Source organism: Siphateles boraxobius, unplaced genomic scaffold, assembly GCF_051911475.1.
Source record: "Siphateles boraxobius isolate OS27281-9 unplaced genomic scaffold, OSU_SipBor_1 100, whole genome shotgun sequence".
NCBI classification, from domain to species: Eukaryota; Metazoa; Chordata; class Actinopteri; order Cypriniformes; family Leuciscidae; genus Siphateles; species Siphateles boraxobius.
Window position 1 is genome coordinate 4,065,001 of NW_027508701.1, and position 26,561 is coordinate 4,091,561.

General features: G+C 45.0%; 1 protein-coding gene across 1 annotated transcript; it reads left to right on the forward strand.

Annotated features, from left to right (window-relative positions):
- Positions 1–4,114: 4,114 nt before the first annotated feature.
- Positions 4,115–26,561, forward strand: aaas (achalasia, adrenocortical insufficiency, alacrimia). The gene is made up of 17 exons (XM_077238684.1): positions 4,115–4,206; positions 4,363–4,458; positions 6,352–6,479; positions 11,719–11,774; positions 11,856–11,947; positions 12,102–12,148; positions 12,382–12,480; positions 13,274–13,417; positions 14,968–15,088; positions 15,301–15,425; positions 20,500–20,560; positions 22,425–22,515; positions 23,613–23,685; positions 23,841–23,908; positions 24,608–24,689; positions 25,511–25,595; positions 26,363–26,561. Exons 2-17 carry the CDS (start codon positions 4,363–4,365, stop codon positions 26,501–26,503), a joined length of 1,509 nt encoding a protein of 502 aa, XP_077094799.1. The 5' UTR covers positions 4,115–4,206; the 3' UTR covers positions 26,504–26,561.

Genomic DNA, 26,561 nt, shown 5'->3' on the forward strand with positions numbered 1-26,561 from the left:
TCTGTGGATGCCATTGCTCTTGGTGATGTTTGTAGACTGGAGCCCTGCGCTGGCGGGGTGGCAGCCCATGGAGGACAGGCTGGCTGCAGATCGGGCACGAGCGTTGTCGTGCACGGCGGGGGATATTGGCACTCTCGCGTTTTTCCATCGGGAGGCCACTATAGGCACAGACTGTGCTGCTCTGGGCAGGGAGACTGACCGTGTTGAGTGGATGAGGAGAAAAAGGCCCTTTGTGTGAAGGGATATGTGCTCTTATTGTGGAGCTCAAAGACACAGCATTCAAACAAACATTGTAATTGTCGCCTACAGGAACAGAGGGGACATGATGCCGAACACGGCGCTTGGGGGCGGGGCCTCCAGCGAACTCTCTCCTCCTCTTGACCGATCCGTCAGGATGACGGCTTCTCCTCTGTCCCTGACGCTTCTTTCCAGGTCTCGTCCACTGCCTGCGGCGAACATCCGGGGGACGCGGCGAACTGGCGAAGAGAGAGTCCTCGAAGAGGGCAGGAACGAGGGATGGGACATCACGTGACTCAGCCTTGGCGAGCTTCTGCGCCTCAGAGAAACGCTCAGTAACTGAAACCAAGCCGTCACCAAAGTGGCCGGAGGGAGTGATTGGAGCATTTAGGAGCGTCTCGCTGTCCCCATCCTTCAGGTCAGCTAGGGTTAACCACAGGTGCCTGTTCAGGACGACAATCAAGCTCATGGAACGGCCAATGGCCTGGGCGGAGCGCTTTGTAATGACCCTATAATCAACACGTGGTTCTCTGAGTAAATGCTAATTATAAATCTGTTTTTAGGGAGGGTCATAGGCATCAACATAGGTTTAAAACCAATGAGTTAAAAAAACTGAAACTTACACCTTTTGGTTATAGAGTGGCACCCAAACAGGGACTCATTGACATTTATGAAACATTGTTTATTCTAAAAGATGAGGATGAGCAGGGTCAGTGATCATATGAGTAGAATTATCAGTTCATCACATGATCAACTGCTAAATTCAAATGTGCTTTCGCACGTTGGCTGGCGCTGAGCCAGAGACGGAGGGGCTCAGCACGGTCATATATCACAACTATTCAGTGTTTTGAACCTCATAACGTTATTTTACGTTTCAGACATTTAAAATCACATAAATACTAGCAAAACAATGAATTTGAGTTTGTAAAATACACACCGATATCTATGATATCCATTATAATTAGACGCAACATATTATTTATTTCAGATTGTGAAATATCAGATCACATTGTGTAAGTAGCTTTAAAGTTTACTCTATTCTTCTCCCAGTTCACCGGCCACTTACTTTCATGTATTTCGAAAGAAGTGGATGAATTGACGTTTTGTAAATCCAACAGATCCGATTCTCTGAACTGCGGCACAAACTAACATGGCGCCACCCGTCGCGCATACAGCTCAACTAACACGATTGTTATAAAGGTGTTTAAACAACAAAACACATTCACTTGCACATATTTGAGAATCGGAATATCAGATATTTCATGCTATAGCTAATAAATTTGTGAATATTTTTAATAAAAAAGGAAAAAAGACAAAAGCAGATCATTCATTCAGCACTGTTGTGGTGTGTCACGTGGCAAGCAATGACGCGTTACCATGGAAACAATAAAGTGACAGGTTCTAAATAAGGGTTGCCTTAAACTCACGCTGGGGGGTCAGCCAGAATATTTTAAACTTACGTGTGAAGAGGTTAAAGAACAAGAACTAATCAATACATTTAGTGACCGTTACATAGATTCAGAGGAGGAAACTGAAATATTGAGCCTGAGATTGTGCCAGATTCTACTGATATTTTACCACCACCTCCAGAACCTGCGGAAGAACAAGTACAAGAACCACATGCAGCATTGGCAGCACTAATAGGACAACTGACTGCAAGATTTGACATGATGGAAAGTCGTTGTGAGGAATGTGCTCGGAAGATGAATGACTTTGTTACCTTTACGTAAATACGGAATGCACAGCGAATTCCCCTTCGCCTGCAGATGTGTAGGCCTTGTTAGTCAGCTGAGCCGTGAACGTGCACGGCTTGGACTGCAGGCTGAGATCCGTGCCCAGACACGAAAGGACGGGCACAGGTGCACAGCGACGGTCTCTTCAACAGAGGGCATGTCCACGTGTGAGAAGATGGCCTTGGTGGCAGCGTGGACGCGCCGATTGGGGCGCAGACCACAACTTCCCCACGTGGCTGGTGGCGACCCGGCTGGAGATGCCAGAATCCAGCTTACTCTAGGTAGGCTCGTACGGAGCGTTACATGTCGAGTCCAGAAAAGGACCCGCGGAATGTGGCGTTTCTGGGTGGGGGAGGGTGAAGCTCAACCCCGTAATAGCATTAGCAAAAGCCCTCCTGGTTCTCAAGAGCGCACCAACAGGTCGGCGCGTGCACACACAGGCGGGTCGACGGGGTCCGCACAAATCCTGCAAAGGGTAGCCATCGGATGTGAGGAAGAAAAGGTAACTAGTCCTCAGGTGCAACTTCAACGATGACAGCGTGAAGAAAGACATTCTGGCGCACTTATCGCGCTTAGCTGTTCCAAGCTGGCGTTAGCTTATAAGATTTCAACAAAAGTGGAGAAGGGAGGAGTTCCCGCAGCATCAGCTGACGCAATGTTGAGTTACCGCTCTCGAAAGGAAACCCCAATTCATTCATGAATCCAGCCAGGAGAACTGGACTAGGCTTTACAGTGATGAACACAATCTGATGGATCACTGTTGTCTGACAGACACACACACACACATACACTCACCAGGCTCCGGCGCTCCTCATCCACAGCGTGTCCCTCTGGTCCAGGAAGGCACACACACAGACACACACAGACACACACACACACACACACACACACCAGGCTCCGGCGCTCCTCATCCACAGCTTGACCCTCTGGTCCAGGAAGGCACACACACACACACACACACACACACACACACACACACACACACACACACACACACACACACACACACACACACTCACCAGGCTGCCCACTGACATGCTTTTAAAGCTACTGTCGTCCATTTTTTTTTTTTGGCCTTCAAACACCTTAAAGGGATAGTTCAACCAAAAATGTAAATTCTGTCAGTAATTACTCTCCCTCATGTTGTTCCAACCTTTAATAACTTTTCGGGGAACGAGTGTCAATCCCTGAAGAAGCCTATGGAGGAGTGATCCAGCTCTCAGATTTAATCAGAAATATCTTATTTTGTGTTCCGAAGATGAACGAAGGTCTTACGGGGTTGAACAACATGAGGGAGAGTAAATACTGACAGAATTTACATTTTTGGGTGAACTATCCCTTTAAAGTGCACATATCGAGATCATGAAAATCTACATTTTCTTTTGGGACCTCTGTATTTATTAAACCCTGCGTACGGCCCCGATGATAACATCCTCAAAACAAAACATTTTATAAAATGATAAATATCACATTTCAACCATTTTAACAATTTTTTAAGAAAAACTATGTTTTATCCAAGAAGGTTTATCCAACTTATTTTGCATTTTAGAAAGTACATCAGCTTCCCTTAAAACTGAATTTCCCAAACTGAGAGGCTGCCATCCAAAATATTCCTCAGTCTTCTTTAACCCGAGGACAAATGTATTTAAAAGGTCTGTGTGACCTGTTCAATTCTGTATGCTCCACATATGCAGATTCCTAGACAATGTATCTTTAATTTGGCCAAAATCAAGCAGGGGATATTTTCTCCAAGCAGAGATTCTGTTGAATAAATGTGTTTGTGCCACACACAATTAATAAATGTTGTTCGTTGACCTTTCATGTGCCTTGATAATTAAGAAAATATTGTTTGGAAGAAACATGGAATTGGCCTGTTTAATGCTAGTATAGATTAAATATTATTTATTTAAGTAAATCTGAAAAGTTATTAAAAGTAAAAAAAAAAAAAAAAGCGCCCCATGTAAATCTTAGCCATTTCCAACCCTGCATATAACACAAATTTGGATTTCATGGGGACTTTAACCATTATATTAGTAAAAACAGAACAAACAAACATACAGTTCTACTATAGTAACACCATGGTTAAAACCGAAAGTGATCATTCTAAATTAGACATGACTTTTGTTATGAAAACGCGTTGTTCGTCAGTGTGGTGTTGTGGTTCCTCGGGGCTTCCGTAAAACTAGAGGCGCGAGTTCAGCTGCGGCACAACTCGTTATATTTACCTCTTCGCGAAGTGAGTAACACACAACAGCACACTAGTGAAGCTAAAAGATCATGTTTAAACCCTGATTATGCTTTGCTAGACGCGCTGTCTATGATCCTCCTGCGGAAGTGAGTGTAATGTGTGTGTTTTGTGCAGATGTGTGTGTAATGTGTGTGTTTTGTGCAGATGTGTTCACTCAGCCTGTTCCCCGCGCCCGTGACCGCCGGACTGACGCTGCGCGAGCACAACAACGAGCTCGTGCCCGGACAGCCCCACACACAGGTGCGCGTGACACACACACACACACACACACACACACACGGTAGGGTGACCACCATCAAACAAACCAAATGTGGGACGATTAGCAGCTATAAGTTTGTGTGGGACAATGTGGGACGTGTTACTTACCACCAACATTAAAACATAACCTGAAACTGTTTCAGCTGATAAAAATTATTTGTTCTTTAGTCCCTTCCAGAAAACAGCATTACATCACAATGTAACATAACATGTCTTTATTTTACATGACATTTAAATTCAACATCGCTGAGCCCAAAGGCATCATGCAGATCACCGTTTCTGAAACAGTTCTGACCAAGTCCAACTAAATCCAACAAAATAAATAATGAACCAATAAAATATAAACCAACATGAATTTAGATCATTGACAGTCTTAAGAAAATATTCAACCAAAAAGTTAATATTTTTTTAGAAAGGGTGTAAATTAAAACAACCACAGCAGCAACAAGTTGATCAATTCTGTTAAATTTAAAATTTAATTTACCGAATTATCCATTTGTTTTCTGACAGAAACACGGAACGAATCACCGCTCCACATTTTGATTGACAGCGTCACAACCCACTAGTGTCCGTGTTTACTCCTGTGCTTTCAACCATTGATAGGATTTTAAAAACGGCTGTTGTGTTTGTATTTCTGACGAAGCGCTGTTAAATACAGGTGAAAAACTACGCCGCAAAAATAATAAATAAAATGCTTTCTTAAAAAGGCAAAAGAACACATCCACGTTTTCTTAATATGATATTCAAAAACCAACAGCTTGATGAAAATGCGGGACAAGGGGGGAAATGCTGTGCGGTAACGCAAAGCGGGACGGGTGCTCACACACACACACACACACACACACACACGGTGACCGTTCACTTCACACACGTCATACAGTCTGTCTGCGTTTGACATGTTGAATGTTGGACACTATAGTTGAATAGACAGTAAATATCATGTGTCAGGATTCGATTAGAACTACAAACATTTATTTTGAACAAACAAACAAAAACAATTTGTACAACCTATACAAATAGATAACTTCTTATTAAATTATCTACAAATATAAAGATAACTTCTCCTTGATTATGAACACACTCTAACAACTAATATGGTCCTCATGGATGAGGATTCGTTTAGAACTACAAACACGGATAAACGGTGTAAGAAACTACAAACATGGCGGATGTGCGAGACTGACTGTTAAAGGGATAGTTCACCCCCCAAAAAACGAAAATAACTTGCAGACGGCTGTATGCATCGATTTACGCCAAAAGAGTAAGGCTTGAACTTGACGCACAACGTAATGACGAACGCGGTTGCCCAGCCCTGTTTGTGTCTCATCTACGCCATACATGCGTCACTGGTTACTCTTTTGGCGTAAGTCGACTTGCGTACGGCCGTCTGCCTAGTTATTTTAGTCAAAAGTTTTTAATATGGATATTTTTTTTACACAACCGCATCGCTTCACTTCAGAAGGCCTTTATTAACCCCCGGAGACGCGTGGAGCACTTCAATCATGAATAGATGCGCTTTGATGGACTTCCAAAGACATACAGCCTTTCTATAAAGCTTGGAAGAGCCAGGATATTTTTTTATATAACTCTGTTTGTATTCGTCTGAAAGAAGAAAGTCAGATACACCTAGGATGGCTTCAGTAAATCATGGGCTAATCTTCATGTGTGAACTATCCCTTTAATGCCGAGGTTGGAAATTGGAATATCAGTTCCAGCCAATCACACGTCACGTCCACACGTCGACCACATGATTTTGCCATAACACAAAGAGAGCTTATAGTGTTTTTGTGCCAGAATATGAATAACATGATGTGTGTGTGTGTGTGTGTGTGTGTGTGTGTGTGTGTGTGTGTGTGTGTGTGTGTGTGTTTTAAGTGGTCAGATCTACCCAGTCCTCAGTTCACCAGAGACTCTCTGAAGGGTCACAGTCGCCCCGAGAGCAGCAGCAAATCTGCCTTCCTGGACCAGAGGGACACGCTGTGGATGAGGAGCGCCGGAGCCTGGTGAGTGTGTGTGTGTGTGTGTGTCAGACAACAGTGATCCATCAGATTGTGTTCATCACTGTAAAGCCTAGTCCAGTTCTCCTGGCTGGATTCATGAATGAATTGGGGTTTCCTTCCGAGAGCGGTAACTCAACATTGCGTCAGCTGATGCTGCGGGAACTCCTCCCTTCTCCACTTTTGTTGAAATCTTATAAGCTAACGCCAGCTTGGAACAGCTAAGCGCGATAAGTGCGCCAGAATGTCTTTCTTCACGCTGTCATCGTTGAAGTTGCACCTGAGGACTAGTTACCTTTTCTTCCTCACATCCGATGGCTACCCTTTGCAGGATTTGTGCGGACCCCGTCGACCCGCCTTTGTGTGCACGCGCCGACCTGTTGGTGCGCTCTTGAGAACCAGGAGGGCTTTTGCTAATGCTATTACGGGGTTGAGCTTCACCCTCCCCCACCCAGAAACGCCACATTCCGCGGGTCCTTTTCTGGACTCGACATGTAACGCTCCGTACGAGCCTACCTAGAGTAAGCTGGATTCTGGCATCTCCAGCCGGGTCGCCACCAGCCACGTGGGGAAGTTGTGGTCTGCGCCCCAATCGGCGCGTCCACGCTGCCACCAAGGCCATCTTCTCACACGTGGACATGACCGTCCTTTCGAAGAGACCGTCGCTGTGCACCTGTGCCCGTCCTTTCGTGTCTGGGCACGGATCTCAGCCTGCAGTCCAAGCCGTGCACGTTCACGGCTCAGCTGACTAACAAGGCCTACACATCTGCAGGCGAAGGGGAATTCGCTGTGCATTCCGTATTTACGTAAAGGTAACAAAGTCATTCATCTTCCGAGCACATTCCTCACAACGACTTTCCATCATGTCAAATCTTGCAGTCAGTTGTCCTATTAGTGCTGCCAATGCTGCATGTGGTTCTTGTACTTGTTCTTCCGCAGGTTCTGGAGGTGGTGGTAAAATATCAGTAGAATCTGGCACAATCTCAGGCTCAATATTTCAGTTTCCTCCTCTGAATCTATGTAACGGTCGCTAAATGTATTGATTAGTTCTTGTTCTTTAACCTCTTCACACGTAAGTTTAAAGTATTCTGGCTGACCCCCCAGCGTGAGTTTAAGGCAACCCTTATTTAGAACCTGTCACTTTATTGTTTCCATGGTAACGCGTCATTGCTTGCCACGTGACACACCACAACAGTGCTGAATGAATGATCTGCTTTTGTCTTTTTTCCTTTTTTATTAAAAATATTCACAAATTTATTAGCTATAGCATGAAATATCTGATATACCGATTCTCAAATATGTGCAAGTGAATGTGTTTTGTTGTTTAAACACCTTTATAACAATCGTGTTAGTTGAGCTGTATGCGCGACGGGTGGCGCCATGTTAGTTTGTGCCGCAGTTCAGAGAATCGGATCTGTTGGATTTACAAAACGTCAATTCATCCACTTCTTTCGAAATACATGAAAGTAAGTGGCCGGTGAACTGGGAGAAGAATAGAGTAAACTTTAAAGCTACTTACACAATGTGATCTGATATTTCACAATCTGATATAAATAAAATGTTGCGTCTAATTATAATGGATATCATAGATATCGGTGTGTATTTTACAAACTCAAATTCATTGTTTTGCTAGTATTTATGTGATTTTAAATGTCTGAAACGTAAAATAACGTTATGAGGTTCAAAACACTGAATAGTTGTGATATATGACCGTGCTGAGCCCCTCCGTCTCTGGCTCAGCGCCAGCCAACGTGCGAAAGCACATTTGAATTTAGCAGTTGATCATGTGATGAACTGATAATTCTACTCATATGATCACTGACCCTGCTCATCCTCATCTTTTAGAATAAACAATGTTTCATAAATGTCAATGAGTCCCTGTTTGGGTGCCACTCTATAACCAAAAGGTGTTTAAGTTTCAGTTTTTTTAACTCATTGGTTTTAAACCTATGTTGATGCCTATGACCCTCCCTAAAACAGATTTATAATTAGCATTTACTCAGAGAACCACGTGTTGATTATAGGGTCATTACAAAGCGCTCCGCCCAGGCCATTGGCCGTTCCATGAGCTTGATTGTCGTCCTGAACAGGCACCTGTGGTTAACCCTAGCTGACCTGAAGGATGGGGACAGCGAGACGCTCCTAAATGCTCCAATCACTCCCTCCGGCCACTTTGGTGACGGCTTGGTTTCAGTTACTGAGCGTTTCTCTGAGGCGCAGAAGCTCGCCAAGGCTGAGTCACGTGATGTCCCATCCCTCGTTCCTGCCCTCTTCGAGGACTCTCTCTTCGCCAGTTCGCCGCGTCCCCCGGATGTTCGCCGCAGGCAGTGGACGAGACCTGGAAAGAAGCGTCAGGGACAGAGGAGAAGCCGTCATCCTGACGGATCGGTCAAGAGGAGGAGAGAGTTCGCTGGAGGCCCCGCCCCCAAGCGCCGTGTTCGGCATCATGTCCCCTCTGTTCCTGTAGGCGACAATTACAATGTTTGTTTGAATGCTGTGTCTTTGAGCTCCACAATAAGAGCACATATCCCTTCACACAAAGGGCCTTTTTCTCCTCATCCACTCAACACGGTCAGTCTCCCTGCCCAGAGCAGCACAGTCTGTGCCTATAGTGGCCTCCCGATGGAAAAACGCGAGAGTGCCAATATCCCCCGCCGTGCACGACAACGCTCGTGCCCGATCGGCAGCCAGCCTGTCCTCCATGGGCTGCCACCCCGCCAGCGCAGGGCTCCAGTCTACAAACATCACCAAGAGCAATGGCATCCGCAGAACTAATGTGACCGCAGTGTCAATTCCTAGACGTGTGGAGCGCAATCCCACGCATTTCACCTTGGCTGCTGGGGATAATTCAACACAGTATTCTCTTCAGTTCAGGTTGAAGAGAAAGGCCCTGCGTCAGGCGTGGGTCCGTCACTAGTTTTGACTCAAAACGCCCCATTCTGAGAATGGAAGAAAGTCTCAGCCGCTATTTCGTGGTGTCCTAGGGGATGAAGGACTCCGTCTGTTACTGGACCCGAGACCCATCAACCGAGCACTTCACAAGTACACATTCAAGATGAAAGACCCCGCCCCTAGTGTGAGCTCTCCCGTCGAGGTCTATCGCCTCCTCATGGGTCAGGTAAGCCTTTAGGGTTAAGCTCAAGGTATGTCTTTAGGGTTTAAATGTTTTGTAACCGTCTGATCTTCACAGAACAGTGTTTTTGGTGGGTGATTTAAACTCCCTTATCTCTTAGTCTTGAGTCTTGACTACGTGTTTGCTCAGTTGTTGCCCCTTCGGATGATGACGCTGTGCTTATGTACATACTGATATGTGATTACTGCTGTTATGCTACCCTGTATTATTCAGTGCAACCGGCTATTCTGATCTGACTGAGTCTGTGCACAGTTGTTGCAGCTTCGGCTGCTGACGCTGTGCTTGTATGCATACTGATATTTGATTATGCTGTTATTCTGCCCTGTATTCAGTGTAACCTGATATTCTAGCTGATATTCAAATTCTGGTGTACTTGAGCTGAGCAGCTCATTGGTCTGTCCCTGCCTATCAGCTGTGAGCACTCCTAGAGGAACAACGCTATTGGCTATTGTTCTACTCTGTGATTGGTGGCTTAGTCCGGTATCTTCGGCCTGATCTTCACCTCTGCGCAGTGGGACTGATTCTGTTCCTGCAGCGTCAAGCTGACGCGAGACTGATTTTAAATGGTGCCAGGATACTGATGTAGACCTGGTACTGATGTAGACCTGGTGATTTCTCCCGAGTCGGTTGTTTGGAGCTTCCTGGAGCACAAACTGGATAATAGCGGGAGTTTGTACCCACGCTGAAGGGATACGTGGCCGCTATTGCTTCGTTTCGTTCCCCGGTTATGGGTAATCGATCGGAAGGCATGATCTAGTGGTCGCATTCTCGGGAGCAAGGAGGTTGTCCTTCATGGTGCCTTCAGTTCCGTTGTGGGATTCAGCTCTAGTTTTGAGGGATCAATCTCTACCGCATTTCGAGCCATTGGTTTCAAAAACTGTTAAGGAGCTCTCCATGAAAAAGGCTTTGCTCCTTGCCCTTGCTTTAGTTAAGCGCATTGGGGACTTGCACGCGTTCTCGTGGACGTTGATATCTGTCTCAGGTCCGGCGACTGCAGTGTTAATCTCTGGCCGAGACGGGGCTACGTCACTAACACTCTACACCCTTCGAAGCACAAGTTGTTTCTCTGCCCGCTTTATCTGCAGAACCGTCGTCCTCACTTGACGCTGATGCTCAATTTGCTGTTTGCCTTCAGGGCTTTGCGGATCTATGTGAATCATGCGACCGCCTTCCTTCAGTCGGACCAGCTTTTCGTGTGCTTTGGTGGTTGTACTAAGGGAAAGGTGTGAACTGTCTCAAAATAGAGACTTTCTCACTGGATTGTGGATGCTGTTGCTCTGGCTTGCATGCTTGGGAAGGATTGTTCCCTTAACATCAGAGCTCATTCGACAAGGATGGTTGCCTCTTCGTGGGCCTAGTCTAGAGGTATGTCTGTCCAGGATTTATGCTTTGCTGCTGGTTGGTCTTCAGAACACCTTGGCCAGATTTTACAAGCTGGATGTTCCACCTGTGGCATCTCAAGTGCTTTGGTAAGAAGTTAATTTCCTCCCTCTTGTATTGAGAACTGTTCTAGTGTTTGACACAGTTGTAGCCGCAGTGTTCACTGTTCGATCAACTGTTTAAGTGTTCAGTCATGATTCTGACGCAATTGTCGCGCCCATGCATTTTCTAATGTCTGCGAGCCTGTCAGTATTTGCATACTTTGCGACAATTGGCCAGCTGTTCCAAGCTGCCGTTAGCCTAAAAGATTTTAACAAAAGTGGAGAAGGGGGGAGTTCCCGCAGCGTCATAGTCGACACAATGTCTCGTTCCCGCCTCTCAGGGAACAGTGTTTACAATATTAACCGGAGACGTTTGGTTCGGTTTGGTTGGTATTTTAATCTTTTCAGTCGATCAGTTGGTCACAATTCTTGAATGCGAAAGTTTGTTTCTGAATCAAACAGAACTGATCCAGTTTCTCACACTCGCAATCTGACATTTAAAGTCACTGTGAAATCAAAACTGACAATTGTTTGTATGGAATATTGCAGTGTTTATTATAAATTCTCTCGCTCTCTGACTCTCAATTCAGTTCAATTCAATGAGCTTTACTGGCATGACATTGTATTGCCAAAACATTTATGTGAGCGCTCTCGCTCTCTCTCTCGCTCTCTGTGTCTCTCTCTCTCTCAGGCGAGATGCAGGCCTGTACGGTCTCTTAGACGAGATCACAAGCAGTGCTGATGAAGGTGAGTCCTGGTCGCTTAATCACGATGTCTCCGCAGTGGCTGTGTGTGTGTGTGACGTATGTGTGTGTGTGTGTGTTTCAGTGCCCAGGTGCCTGTCGGTGGGCTCGGCCTGTCTGCTGGCTCTGCTAAGATGGGCGTCCTCGTTCCACGGCTCTCTTTTCCCTCATCTGACCGTGAGTACGAGCCGCCCAGTGTCTCCTCAGCGCCGCACACACACACTCTAAAACACACGGCTCTCTTTTCCCTCATCTGACTGTGAGTACGAGCCGTCCTCCTCCTCAGCGCCACACACACTCATAAACACTGCTTTCTGCTTCTGTTTGCTAGCTGAGCCGCGACGAGATGGTGGCAGAGTTCTCACAGATGCTGGACTGGTACGTCATCTTATCAGCCTATGATCATTCACATCTCTCTGGAGTTCTTATCAAGTGCTGATTGCATTGTGATGATGGATATAATGGTCATCTGATTTGGTCCCTTCTGTTGAAACTCAATGCGAGCATATGAATGTGTGCTGAACTGAGAATGTTTATGAGCCTCTGGTCTGACGCACTTATGATCTTCATACAGAAACCACAGGCAGCGATTGTGTGTGTGTGTGTTTCAGGTCTGACGGCGCTCTGAGGAGCTTTGCTTGGCATCCGCACACGGATAAGTTCGCTGTGGCGTTACTGGACGACTCCATCAAGATCTACAAATCCCACAGGTATTCCAGCGGACACAAACACAGCGCTTGCAGCATAGATATTACACAGCCATTAAAATTCCCAGACAGCAACATAGTCTCCGCCCAGATCTCGGCCGACACCATGTTGCTGTCTGTGTTACTATTGAACCGTATAGTTATCTAAAACACAATCCACTGTTGTTTACAGCCGATAAACAATATGACGCTAATATTTTCAACATCAAGTGCAGATGAATGGATTTAGAGAGATTCTGAACTGTAACGAGTCGTCAGTAATTCAGTCTCACTTCCTACTGATGTAGGAACACTTCCTGTGTAGGTTTGTAATTTATTTGCATAATGCCCACCTTAGGTCTTGATTGGCTACACAGCGTCTCTTTGCCCTGCCCTCAAACACTGTAGTTGTCTCTGAGACTGGAGGAGTTCGGTTCGTGTATTTCGTGTCGAGAAGACGCTGTTTTCTGAGATGGATACGTTGAATCCCACACCATCGTTACTGTTCGTATCACTGTGATCAAGAGCTGAGATTTAAAGTAGATATGATAATGAGTGTTTGGTTTCTGACCAATCAGAGCAGAGCAGCTCTCAGAGAGGCGGAGTTTAGAGAGACTGAATCTTTGAATGAACAGTTTCAGACATTGATGGCCCAGTGGATATTATGAGAAAATTAGTGTTTTTTTGACCGTAGATGCATGTAAACCTGTTGTAGGAGACTCAGAAACAACGTTAGGAACCTAAATAGCATAACATGGGCAGTTTAAGTGTTTGTTTCCACAGTCCTGAGAGTGTGTGTGTGTGTGTGTTCCTGCAGCTTGACGAGCCCGACGCTGAAGCACCGCTGTCAGAGGTCTGTGTGTGCGCTGCAGTGGAAGCCTTTGTGTGGCTCTGTTCTCGCTGTGGCCTGTCAGTCCTGTCTGCTCATCTGGCACGTGGAGCCCACCTCTCTCTCCACCAGGTACCGCATCTCTCTCTCACACACACACACACACACACCACTGCTCCACCAGGTACCACATCTCTCTCTCACACACACACACACACCACTGCTCCACCAGGTACCGCATCTCTCTCTCACACACACACACACACACACACACACACAACTGCTCCACCAGGTACCGCATCTCTCTCTCACACACACACACACACACACCACTGCTCCACCAGGTACCGCATCTCTCTCTCACACACACACACACACACCACTGCTCCACCAGGTACCACATCTCTCTATCACACACACACACACACCACTGCTCCACCAGGTACCGCATCTCTCTCTCACACACACACACACACACACACACACACACACAACTGCTCCACCAGGTACCACATCTCTCTCTCACACACACACACACACACACACCACTGCTCCACCAGGTACCGCATCTCTCTCTCACACACACACACACCACTGCTCCACCAGGTACCGCATCTCTCTCACACACACACACACACACACACACACACACACACACACCACTGCTCCACCAGGTACCGCATCTCTCTCTCACACACACACACACCACTGCTCCACCAGGTACCACATCTCTCTCTCACACACACACACACACACACCACTGCTCCACCAGGTACCGCATCTCTCTCTCACACACACACACACACACACACACAACTGCTCCACAAGGTACCGCATCTCTCTCACACACACACACACACACACACACACACACACACACACACACACCACTGCTCCACCAGGTACCGCATCTCTCTCTCACACACACACACACCACTGCTCCACCAGGTACCACATCTCGCACACACACACACACACACACACACCACTGCTCCACCAGGTACCGCATCTGGTCTTCATCCGGCTGTGCCTCGTTAGGTTAAGGTTAAACATACTGTATCAGTGTATATGTATTCGTTAGTTTCCCGACTCTCTTTACACTCTATACCTAGTTCTGTGTACAAGTTCGGGTTCTAGTAACCACATCATAAAATATTCCCATGATACCGCTTTGCTTAGCCTCTTTTATGATAATACACATTTTTTTGTGTATCATTCAGCGGTAGAAAATGTTGTGAAGTGGTGTGACCTTAATCATCGAATTATAAATGTTAAAAAATAGAGGAATTTTCTTTTGATCTGAGGTCAATAGGGAACCGAGAATAAGATGCCCATTAACCAAGTGTGTTCTTATAAATACCTGGGTGTTTATTGATAACTGACTGCCTTGCTGAAAGTATAATATATTATGGATATATTGTATGGTTTGGCAACATCACAGCTCAGTCCAAAGCTAAACTTCCTGCTTGGTAAAGATGGCTATGAAAATGATTGGTTTATGGATGTTTTTGGTCTGTGCGCGTGTATTTAGACACCAGAGTCCAAGACAAATTTTCCAATCAGGGACAATAAAGTGTATTGAATGTAAAGCTCTGCAAGCTGCAAACACCATCTCGGTGTTTATATGAGCGGCACCAGAACAGAAAGTAGGCATGAGCGTTGATCGAGTGTGTCTCCCTCAGGCCGTCGTCCGGCTGTGCGCAGGTCCTGTCTCATCCGGGGCATTCCCCCATCACATCCATGGCCTGGTCCCCCACCGGCTCTCTGCTGGTGTCTGCGTCTCCGGTCGACACCGCCATGATGGTGAGGCTTGAACAGATCTCTGTGAGGCTGTAGCGTGTGTAATTCAGTCATAACACTATAACACTGCGATGTCTCCCCCCAACTCTTTCCCTTCCTTAGGTGTATCAAAACAATTCTGACCCAGATTTCATGCCGAACATTCGTGTTGTGGGTATTGTGTTGGCTGTATTGCGGTGTGAGTGTTGAGCATGTGTTGTGTGTGTGTTGTGCAGGTGTGGGACGTGGCGGCCGAGAGCTGTGTTCCTCTGCAGCGAGTGGGTGGTGGTGGCGTCACGTACCTGTCCTGGTCTCCCGACGGCAGCCGCCTGCTGGCCGCCACACCATCAGCTCTCTTCAGGTGCCGTACACACACACACAGACACACCGTCAGCCCTCTTCAGGTGCCGTACACACACACACACACCGTCAGCTCTCTTCAGGTGCCGTACACACACACACACCGTCAGCCCTCTTCAGGTGCCGTACACACACACACACACCGTCAGCTCTCTTCAGGTGCCGTACACACACACACACCGTCAGCCCTCTTCAGGTGCCGTACACACACACACACACACCGTCAGCTCTCTTCAGGTACCGTACACACACACACAGACACACCGTCAGCCCTCTTCAGGTGCCGTACACACACAGACACACCGTCAGCCCTCTTCAGGTGCCGTACACACACACACAGACACACCGTCAGCTCTCTTCAGGTGCCGTACACACACACACAGACACACCGTCAGCCCTCTTCAGGTGCCGTACACACACAGACACACCGTCAGCCCTCTTCAGGTGCCGTACACACACACACAGACACACCGTCAGCCCTCTTCAGGTGCCGTACACACACACACACACACCGTCAGCTCTCTTCAGGTGCCGTACACACACACACAGACACACCGTCAGCCCTCTTCAGGTGCCGTACACACACACACACACAGACACACCGTCAGCCCTCTTCAGGTGCCGTACACACACAGACACACCGTCAGCCCTCTTCAGGTGCCGTACACACACACACAGACACACCGTCAGCCCTCTTCAGGTGCCGTACACACACAGACAGACACACCGTCAGCCCTCTTCAGGTGCCGTACACACACACACACACACCGTCAGCCCTCTTCAGGTGCCGTACACACACACACAGACACACCGTCAGCCCTCTTCAGGTGCCGTACACACACACACACACACCGTCAGCTCTCTTCAGGTGCCGTACACACACACACACACACACACACACCGTCAGCTCTCTTCAGGTGCCGTGTATACACACACACATACACCAGCTCTCTTCAGGTGCCGTACACACACACACACCGTCAACTCTCTTCAGGTGCCGTACACACACATCGTCAGCTCTCTTCAGGTGCCTTGTATATACATACACACACACACACACACACACACCGTCAGCTCTCTTCAGGTGCTGTATGCACACACACACACACACACACAGCTGACCACTGGCTTACAGGACCAATATATCGCTCTATCACAGAGACAATATACACTGACAGTGTGCTGTAGGACAACTAGGGTTGGGAATCGAATACTTGAGGTCTGGAATCGGACGCTTGTTATAACATCAAAATGTCGATTCCTCTTATCGATTTCTTTGTGTACATTTTAATATGACTTTAAACAATTCATGCGTAAGATGACTCTGTTTTCTGAGTTTTTCACAGATGTATATCCGTATATTGGATCTGTGCAGCTCTTAAAGTGACAGCAGCTTATATTCCTGCTGCCGTCTCTATAATAACACTAATCGAACAACAAAAGACTAAGAGAAAATTCACTCGTTCTTGACTTGACTATATTTGTAATTTATATTTTGTTTCTGTACCCGAATACCTTGTCTTTAATAATGTGTAGTGATTTATGTTCTTAAATATTAATATTAATATTCAGTATTAATGTTGAGTTTTTGGTCACACACACACACAATATGTCACACGATTGTTGGCTGAATTTGAATTATATGAATTGGAGGAAGTTTGTCATCTGACCAATCTGAAGGATTTGTGAGATATCGTTAACTTGTAGATCCTCTTACTGTATTGTCAACACAAGGAAGACACAATTGTAATAAAAGGATTTTATTAACAAAAGGTTAGACGAGTAACTAACAACTACTTAATGTATTAAGTGCGAAAAGATTGATAAATGTAAGTGACTGAGTTGGATGTTACTATGGCAGTTACACGTTATGTTATGGAAAGATAAACTGTAGTTCCTCTGAAAGTAATAGGTTAAACCTTATTCTGAATTCAACAGATAAATCGAGAGATTATTTGTTAACAGACATTAGTTATGCAAAATCGAATGTAAATTAGATACTCATATGCTAACAATATACACTAATGCTAAGGTCTCTGGAAAGAGGTTTGGTAAAGTGATATTTATGCTCCGCCTGGTGATGTGCTGAGTCTGAGCGGTGACGTCTTCCGCTTGCTGAGCTTGGCCGCGTTGGAGTGGAGAAAAAGTTGGAATCTGTTGCACAGCCTTTGAACACGAGGTACTTGTGAATGTTGAACTCCTGGAGCACAGAGAAGGTCTTTATTCTGGAGCACGCTGATGAAGGAGCCTTGAAGTTGAAGGTTCTAACATCTGTGCAGATGATGATCCTCATAATCTGGAACGTGCAGATGAAAGATCCATGAAGAGAATATTCTGAAGTTGGTGCAAAAGATCCGGGGAATCTGGAACAGGCAGATCTGGAGAATCTCTAAAGAGATTCTGAAGTTAGTGCAGAAGATCTTAAAAATGGGGGCGCTGAGCTTATGCTCGTTGATCCGGTTGCTATTTCCAAACTCCCCAAACTTCACTTCTTGCAGAACTTCTTTGTTTCTCTCTTTCAAGAGGGAGAGAGAAACAGCTTGCTCCTTCAGCTTAGCGCATCTTGGCACTATAAACTCTTGGGACTGGAACCTGGAACTGGAGCTGGACATCAGAACTGGAACCCTGAACTGGAATCCGAACTCAGAACTGGAACTGGGACACAGAACTAGAACAACTCTTTGTCTCAACCTCAAAGTCAGTTTGGGTAGTGGGAGCTTATGCTTCTTGATGGCTACCTCAAAAAAGTGACTCATTGAGAAACCTTGGGGTTTTAAGCTCAATGTAAGAACTGATAATTTACTCACGCCTTAGGGTGAATTGTGACGCAAGTAAGTTAGGATGGGCTAAAAAGGATACTGGTGTGGAGTGGATTTGTTTTTGTTGGTGGTCTCCGGCGAAATGGACAATGCTAAAGAAGAGAGAAGTATTTCAACGCACTCAAATGTTTTTCTCATAGCAGCAAATTTCAACGCACTCAATGTTTTCATCAAGTTACGTAACTTCTTTTTTTCACGGGACAGAACTAAATCTCAGATAAGAACCATAAGAATATTTGGGGGTTTTTTGTGTGGGAAATGAAAGACAATGATTGATTTTTTTTTAGTCTTTCCTTTGAATAATTATTAGAAAGCGCCAGCATTGGGGGAATAAAACCTAAAAAAATCAAAAGGTAAAATGTTTGCTTAAGTGCATTAAACAGTTTTTTGATCTTTGTGATGAACCCTGATTAGTAGCTAAATCAAAAACAAAGAGAGAAAAGTTACAAAATTACGTAATTTTGTAACTTTTTAACCCACACAAAAAAAATCCTAAATTCTCAATAAACCAATGCAGCATGATCTGTTACCACCTGAAAAGGTTTGCCCTCCAGGTAATGTCTCCATTTTTCTACAGCCCACACGACTGCTAGGCACTCTTTTTCTGATGTAGAGTAGGCTCTCTCCGCTCCCTTCAAAAGCCGAGATGCATATGCCACCACTCTTTCTTGTCCTTCTTCTTGAGATAAAACTGCCCCCAACTCATTCTCACTGGCGTCTGTCTGAACTTTAAAAGCCCGGTTTACATCAGGTGAGATTAGAACCGGAGCACTAATGAGATCTTGTTTGATCGTCTCAAAGGCTCGTTGGCAATCTTCAGACCATATCCATTTTGCCCCTTTTTTCTTTAGAGCATGAAGTGGAGCAGCTTTCTTAGAAAAATTATCAATAAACCTATGGTACCAACCTGACAGACCCAGAAATCTTTGGACCTCTTTGACCGATGCAGGTACCGGGAATGATTGGACAGCTGATATTTGTCAGACCAGATCTGTCTTAACTCCATCTGCAGAGATGGCATGACCTAGAAATGTCAGTGATGGCTTGATGAAATTGCATTTCTTCAAGTTAAGCGACAAACCAGCCTTTTGAAGACAAGTAAACACCTTCTGGAGAGGTTGAATGTGGGTTGAAATATCTCTCTTGAGTAGGGGGAAATGCAAATTGGCATCTTTCAGATCCAGTGTTTTGATTGGCTGATGCTGTCAGAAGTGGCCAGTGTATAGCCTCTCTTTTGCAGGAGGTTCATTTGCATAGCTTAAAGTTCATGTTTAGAACAATGTCCTTAAGGTTTTTCCTATGCATAATTCACTTTCCTAACCAATTTCAGATTAACCTAGGTATTATGCTGAAAACAGTCCAAACATCATCAAGGTTGTGTTGAACTTTTACCTATGAATTGGTAACTATGAATATGAATGTACCATGTATCCCTTAATAGATAAGTTTGTATATTTTGCATGTACACAAACATAACTCATTAAGTATATACAGTTCTGTTAATAGAACTGGACAAGATTTGCTCCATTGTGTGTAGAAAATCTTGGCTTCAAGCCACAAAACTGGTTTGGTGAGTCTGAGAGTCTGTGGTCATTCACACCTTGGTCTCAGGACTGAGGGACTCGGGTGAACAATGGGCAAATGGTGAGGGGATCAGTCTATGATCATTGGCATGCTAATGTCATCATTCTTCCCTTCCACCAATGGTACCTAGCAATTGTGTTTGCAGGTTTAGCTCCTAGCCCACTTAGTTCCTTGTCTGTGGAACTTCTTAAGGAGGTGTGAGTTTAAGAGTCCTGTCCTTTTCATCAAGGCTGAAGAAAGGGGACTCAAGTTGTGATGAAGGGATTCTGCCCTCATGTTTGCCTGCTGATCACTATAAATGCTTGACATTTATATTAGTTGGGTTAGTTGTTTTACTATGGTATTTTAAACCACAGGCAAACGTTCCTTGTGTAAGTGTTCTTTAGCCTGTTGATTTTTGTTACAATTAAACATTTAGCAATAAGACTAAATGTGAATATCTACTTTTTTTTCTCTTTTTTTTACCTTATTGGAATTGATATTAGGAATCGATAGGAATCGGAATCGATAAGCAGAGGCAAAATCGGATTAGTTAAAATTCAAACGATACCCAACCCTAAGTACTACTGAAAAATCCTCACTGTTATCTGTTATCCAACCGACAGCTCAGATGGCCAGAGAGTAACATTACACATGAACCGTTAACTATAGGTTGTGTTCTTTGTGTTGTAGGGTTTGGGAGACGCGCATGTGGACCTGTGAGAGATGGCCGTGTCTGAAAGGCAGTTGTCAGGTAAGAAAACGTCTCGGTTACGTATGTAACCCTCGTTCTCTGAAGGAGGAAACGGGAGAAGTTGCGTTGACATCCCGACCTAATTGGGATCATTTCAGGAAGGCCTATCATCTTCGAGTATCTACAGCATGAGCCAAAGAACGTTGGAGTGCGTGAATCGCGTCATGCGCCCCGCCACGCGGTTATAAATATGGAACTTTTGTTTTTCGCTGAGGAGCCGAGATCGTGGCGATGGTTACCAACCGTGGCGACGGGACGTTGCGTCTGCCGTTCCCTCCTTCAGGGAATGACGGTTACATACGTAACCGAGATGTTATCTTTCAGTCGATCACGTTCGAGATCACGTCGACGTGCCGGCGTAATTGGGATCCCTATGGAAAACGCCACGGTTGCAGCAAGATCCAGCGCCATAAGCAAGACTCTCAGACCCCCTACTGACTGGGGTGGAATACTTGCATAGTGGGAGTTCGAACTGCTGTTCCGTATAACCCATACAGGGGAGAGGGACGCTTCGGAGCCACATCCTGCTCGAAGGGAGGTAACGTGGAGAATACATGTATGGACTGGCCGAGGGGGCAGTACAACATATGGAATGTCACTGGGGTGGTTCCAGCCTGAGAAGGAGACTACACCAGGCAGTGACGGCAGAACAAACTCTGCCAAGGGAAAGACACGGGCTCACTGCAGGGAGCTGATTGTGGAAGAATACACATATGGAATCACCGCAGGGATCACAACATATAGAACCCAGCTTAGCACAAGTTACGCAAGAATACGAGCAGCATGACATGCACCATGGCCTGGCGCCAGACGCTCCGCTACGTCCGACTGCTGAAGGGGTGCAGAGAAACTCCACAGGGTTCGCCTAAGTGGGGAACTCGACTGGAGCAAAAAGCGCACGTATCCCCTCCGTGTGGAGGTGAGTGGAGGCAAGCCGACACCTAGAGCAGGGAGACTTTGGTGTTACTAGCTGGTTGACAGCGAGCACACTGGAAGATAAATCGGCTCGACACGCCAGAAGCCGGGCCTCCATAACAGAAGAAGAGCTGGTCTGAGACTTTGCTTTCTGTCCACGTATAGGCGCATAGCGCGAACGGGGCAGAGAAAAACGGGGCTGGGGTCTCAGGATCACGTGTGAGTTAGCCGGCCCGAATTCTAGGCACGATTCATCCACAGAAAATGCATACAGGTCCCCTACCCTCTTGATGGAGGCCAATGCTACCAGGAGTACTGTTTTACAGGACATGATTTTTAACTCTGCTGATTTGCAAAGGCTCAAAGGGTGGTCTCATTAGGTCAATCGCTGCAAACCTATCTTGGGGACTGATGCACTTGAAAATGCGTTTCTGCGTAAGCATCTTAAACGTCAGACATGAAGGGACCGCTTCAGGACAAGCAGGTCCAAGATTGTTCGGAACCCACCGCCTTTCTTGTGTACAATAAAGTACGGGCTGTTGAAGCCGGTCTTCATATCGGCTGTAGGGAGCAGCTCCCGCGGTGGGGCAGGGCTCCGATTCTGACGGCATAGCGGCCCGAAATGGGGTCTGAGAGTGTGGTGCAACACAGTGTGCGGAAGCCTCTTGGGAGCACGAAAGACAATGGTGCGTGTGTTTGCTTCCGTGTTTATACCCGCACATGACGTGATTCATGCACGCCAATGTTCATTGGCTCGTTCTGTAGGTACTCGAAGATGATAGGGCTCCCTGAAGTGATCCCAATTACATCAGCATGTCGACGTAACGTGACCGATTGAAAGGGAACTCCTCTAACTAGTGTAAACATCATCACACCTGCCAGGAAGAGTGATTGACTGTTAAGGATCCCTGGCTCATTCACTCAGCGTGTGTGTGTGTGTGTGTGTCAGTCGGCCTGCTGGAGTCCCGACGGAGGCTGCCTGCTGTTGAGCATTCAGGGAGAGAGGCTCGTATACGCGCTCACCTTCTCTGACCTCACAGGTATGAACATCAGCACATCGTCTCCTGACTAACCACTAATGTGAAAGAGGAACGGGAAGGCTCAACTAAACATTATTTGATTAAATAAACTAGTTTAATTTATATTGTACTGACCTAAACTAACTGTGTGGAAAAGCTTTCTTTAATTTAAACTCATTGAACAAACTTATTTTTGTAGTTTCATTCATTATATGGAATGTACAGTATATAATGTACAAATAAGAAGAGACAAGTGCGAGTACTGGATTTAGTGTGATTATTACTAAGTGAAGCAACTAAATATTACAGGAACACGACTGAACATTAAACACTGAATGTCTTTCCCTTCACTGAAAAACACATAAGATAACATTTACTCTCCTAATGCAGTTCCCTTGCAAAGCATGCTGAGAAAACTACAGACCCACTGCCCAGTTAGTGATGTCAACTAGAATGATTCATGTAGTTTGAACACAAATGGATTCAGTTAGCTTCAGTTTTAAACATATTAGGCGGATTGAATTAATGTTTTTGAAATTAAGTTGACTAAATGTTCAAGAATCAGGTTGCTGTGGTGGCCGATATATCATGCATCCCTACTGATTACACTTACTATGTCATATCAAGAAGTTTAGGAGATTATTAAAGGGGTGGTAAAACACATTTTTCCGAAGGCTTGATCGTGTTTGTGGGGTGCACTGTAACGTGTTCATGCTTCATTTTTTAAAAATTGCGGTATTTTTTCAATATTTTACCTTTATTCTACACTGCTCTGCCCCTCCTTGTAAAAACGGTCTGATGGTTTCTGGGATCTATGAAGTCATTCCCTCAAAACTACGCAATGGGCTCAGGTTGGTTAGCTGGCCCAGTGTGTTGTGATTCGCTAACCGCCCAGTACATGTTTTCCGGAAACGTCACCACCCTTACCTTTACCGGTAGTTTGTGCTTTGGTGTATTATAAACGATGGCGTCAATCGGACCCGGGGAAACATTACACACTAGCTAAAGTTAGAAAAGTGAAATCGTGTTTTACCCGCCCCGTTAAGGCTTTGAAAACGTGATGTTAGCATGAACGATCATGATCTGAGAGTGTGGTGTTTTCTCCGGCGGTGATTCAGGTGGTCCTAAAGCCGCCACAGTGGTGGCCGACCTCTCCGAGACCAGCTTTCCTGGACCTGATGGAGAACTCACGTAAGACTTGCACTCCTTACATGCAAACCTGTTTACAGAGTGGTTCAGGTGAACTGCATTGAGAAGAGCGAATGCAGAGCAATGAGGGCTGTAGAAACACTGAGCAACTGAAACTCAGCAGGTGTTGTGTGTGTGTGTGTGTTTGTGTTTGCCAGTGTTGGGGGAGAAGTGTGCTCGCTTTCATGGGATCCGAGAGGAGAGAGACTTGCTGTGCTTCTGAAAGGTAAAATACAGCTCTACTGTATCCACAAACATCTCTAACACCTGAAAACATACAGCTGAACTCGGGTGAACTGGCTTGACCAACCTCAACTGGACAGTTATTTTAGGAAGCTGTTTATGATGCTGTCTGTCTAGCTTAAACTCTGTAAAACATTCATTCATGTTGTAAGGTCAGGGAACTGATAATGATGATGAGTAGCAAATGATTTAATCTGATGCTATCGGTGTTATATTTCATCTGCAATAACTCTTGTAGTTCAAATCAAAAAGAAGCCTTCGACATGCACACATCGTACAAATTTACTTACAGTGGATGATCCCGATTTAAATGAGTCCAAGATATTTCTCACGGAGGAACAGTTTAAATAATGCTCATTAGAGGTGTCAAGGGCTCAACGAAAACGCCACCTTGGTTTCAAAGGCTGTAATTTTTTATTTTTTATAGTTTTTATAATATTTATGTATAGTTATTGTCCTTGGTGGAAACCGGCCTTTGGGTTTTTTCTGCACATTGAACCACATGATTTTGTTTTTTGCTGGTCAAAAGTTGTTTAAATGTTTATCATTCTTCAACAGAACCTCTTCATAGCTTTGTCCCCCTATGAATAATAATAATAATAATAAAAGATAATGGAAAACTGCTCTCCTGTTTTCATAAGTGTCTTTAAAACAGCTGTGTTGTTCTTGATGTGCTGTGCAGGCGGTTCTGTGGCCGATAATCACCCGTCAGTGATAGCCGTGTTTAAAACACGCTCCGTTCCTGTCTTCGAGCTGCTGCCCTGGTGCGTATGAGACACGGCAAACTCTGAGGAACACAACTACACACATTACTAGCGATACACCGATGTGAACACTCTGGCTGATACCGATAATTCTTTATATTTGAAAGCAAATAACCGATATTTTGGCTGATAAATCTAAATTCAAATTTCTCTATAATTTTTGAGAGCCTGATTTATAAAAACAAAAGTCTCACCATTAAAGGTAATGTCCCAAGCACTCAAATATAATGTTCTCATTATAATTTTATGTAGCCGATATGACAGACTTGCTGTGCACTTGACTGTATTATCCTTTTTTGAAGTGATTCCACTCATATTTTTAGCAGCTCAGATCCATCATGTTGAAGAGTGCGCATCTGAAGTGTCTCAGCTGAAGGAAATAATACATTATTTATCATCTTTAATGTATCATACCAATTTTCTTATCAGGCCGATAACGATAACATTAAAAATGATCATATATCGGCCGATATGGTGTCTGATATATTGCGCATCACTAGAAATTACTCGTTGCACATCTCTGGTCAGAGTTGCTTTTACTTACTAACATTTTAGTTATGATATTGTGATACATTGTTTTTTTTATTTTTATATTTGTTTCATGTATAGTGATGTGTATCACAGTCAATAATTTTGAGCATTTTTTCACATTTGATACAGTGGCTTGAGTTTAAATCTGATTTGTCTTTTTTCCACCTGATAGAGCAAAATAAATATTAGGGTTTAGCTAATGATCATGATGAAGTATCATATTCCTGTGAGTCCAGAACACACGTTCTGAGCCGGATGTTAATCTCTGCATGTGTGTTTGTGTGGTTCAGTGGTTTTGTGATGGGAGAGGCTGGAGCAGAACCCAGATTCATGCAGTTCCACCCGCACTTCCAGCACGGCGCGCTGCTTACTGTGGTGAGTCTCAGCGGTGCCAGATATACACTCATCCAGAGGAAACTGTCCCTGCGATCTGGTGGGATCAGTCCATGATCGAGCGCTGCTGTCTTCGTTCCTCACAGAAGCCTCTTTCACAAATTACAAGAAAACTCTGTCATTAATTACTCACCCTTTTTTCATTCCAAAGAGGGTGGTTTGTTTAAGCAAAAAAACATGATTTACCACTCTATTTACAAAATATTATTCTCCAACACGCATTCGCCAGATGTGTTGTGCAGGCGCAAGAGCAGACGCCGTTGTGTGAACGTGCTGGAGATTTGAAAACAAACTCCTTACGGGTTTGAAAACATATGAGGGTGTGTAATGACTGAATGTTTTATTTTTGGGTAAACTAACCCTTTAAATGTGGTAAATCAGTGTAATTACCAAATTAACAAACGCTCAAACAAACCCAAAAGAACAAAGTTCAGGTACAGAAATTGAAATCAAATGTAAAATAACACTGCATAGTTTTCTTTTCAAGTAAATTAAAGTGTAGATAAATCCTTATTAAAGCTACGAAAGTCATTCAGTCGGAAGCGGTGATTGATATTCTGTCTTTTATTGTTTGACTAGCATTAATGAGGAGCAGCAGGTTTCGAATCCTAACCCTATACACACATGTGCCAAATTGTACGGAGAGCGAAACTGAAGCTCTTCTGATCTGCGTGTCTATTCTTATAGGTAGACCTGGATTCAGCTGAACTGATGCTGTTTCTCTCTCTCTCTCTCTCTCTCTGTGGTAGTGCTGGTCTGACGGGCGAATCTCTCACGTGCCGTTTTACTTCAGCAGCGGGGGGCTTTTAGGAGAGTCACAGAAGCAAGTCCTCGCCAGCAACACAACCCATGCTCCCGCCAACAAACTCTACACTGAGAGCATCTCATGAACACAATCACTAGCTCCCCTTCACCTGTCAGCTGTCATAATAAATTATTTTTGCAGCA

Bases quoted from the DNA above. Each gene is read 5' to 3' on its own strand.
- aaas (XM_077238684.1), top strand. From the start codon at position 4,363: ATGTGTTCACTCAGCCTGTTCCCCGCGCCCGTGACCGCCGGACTGACG. The intron at 4,459-6,351 runs GTGCGCGTGACA...GTGTGTTTTAAG, and splicing joins CCGGACAGCCCCACACACAG to TGGTCAGATCTACCCAGTCC. The intron at 23,686-23,840 runs GTAAGACTTGCA...TGTGTTTGCCAG, and splicing joins GGACCTGATGGAGAACTCAC to TGTTGGGGGAGAAGTGTGCT.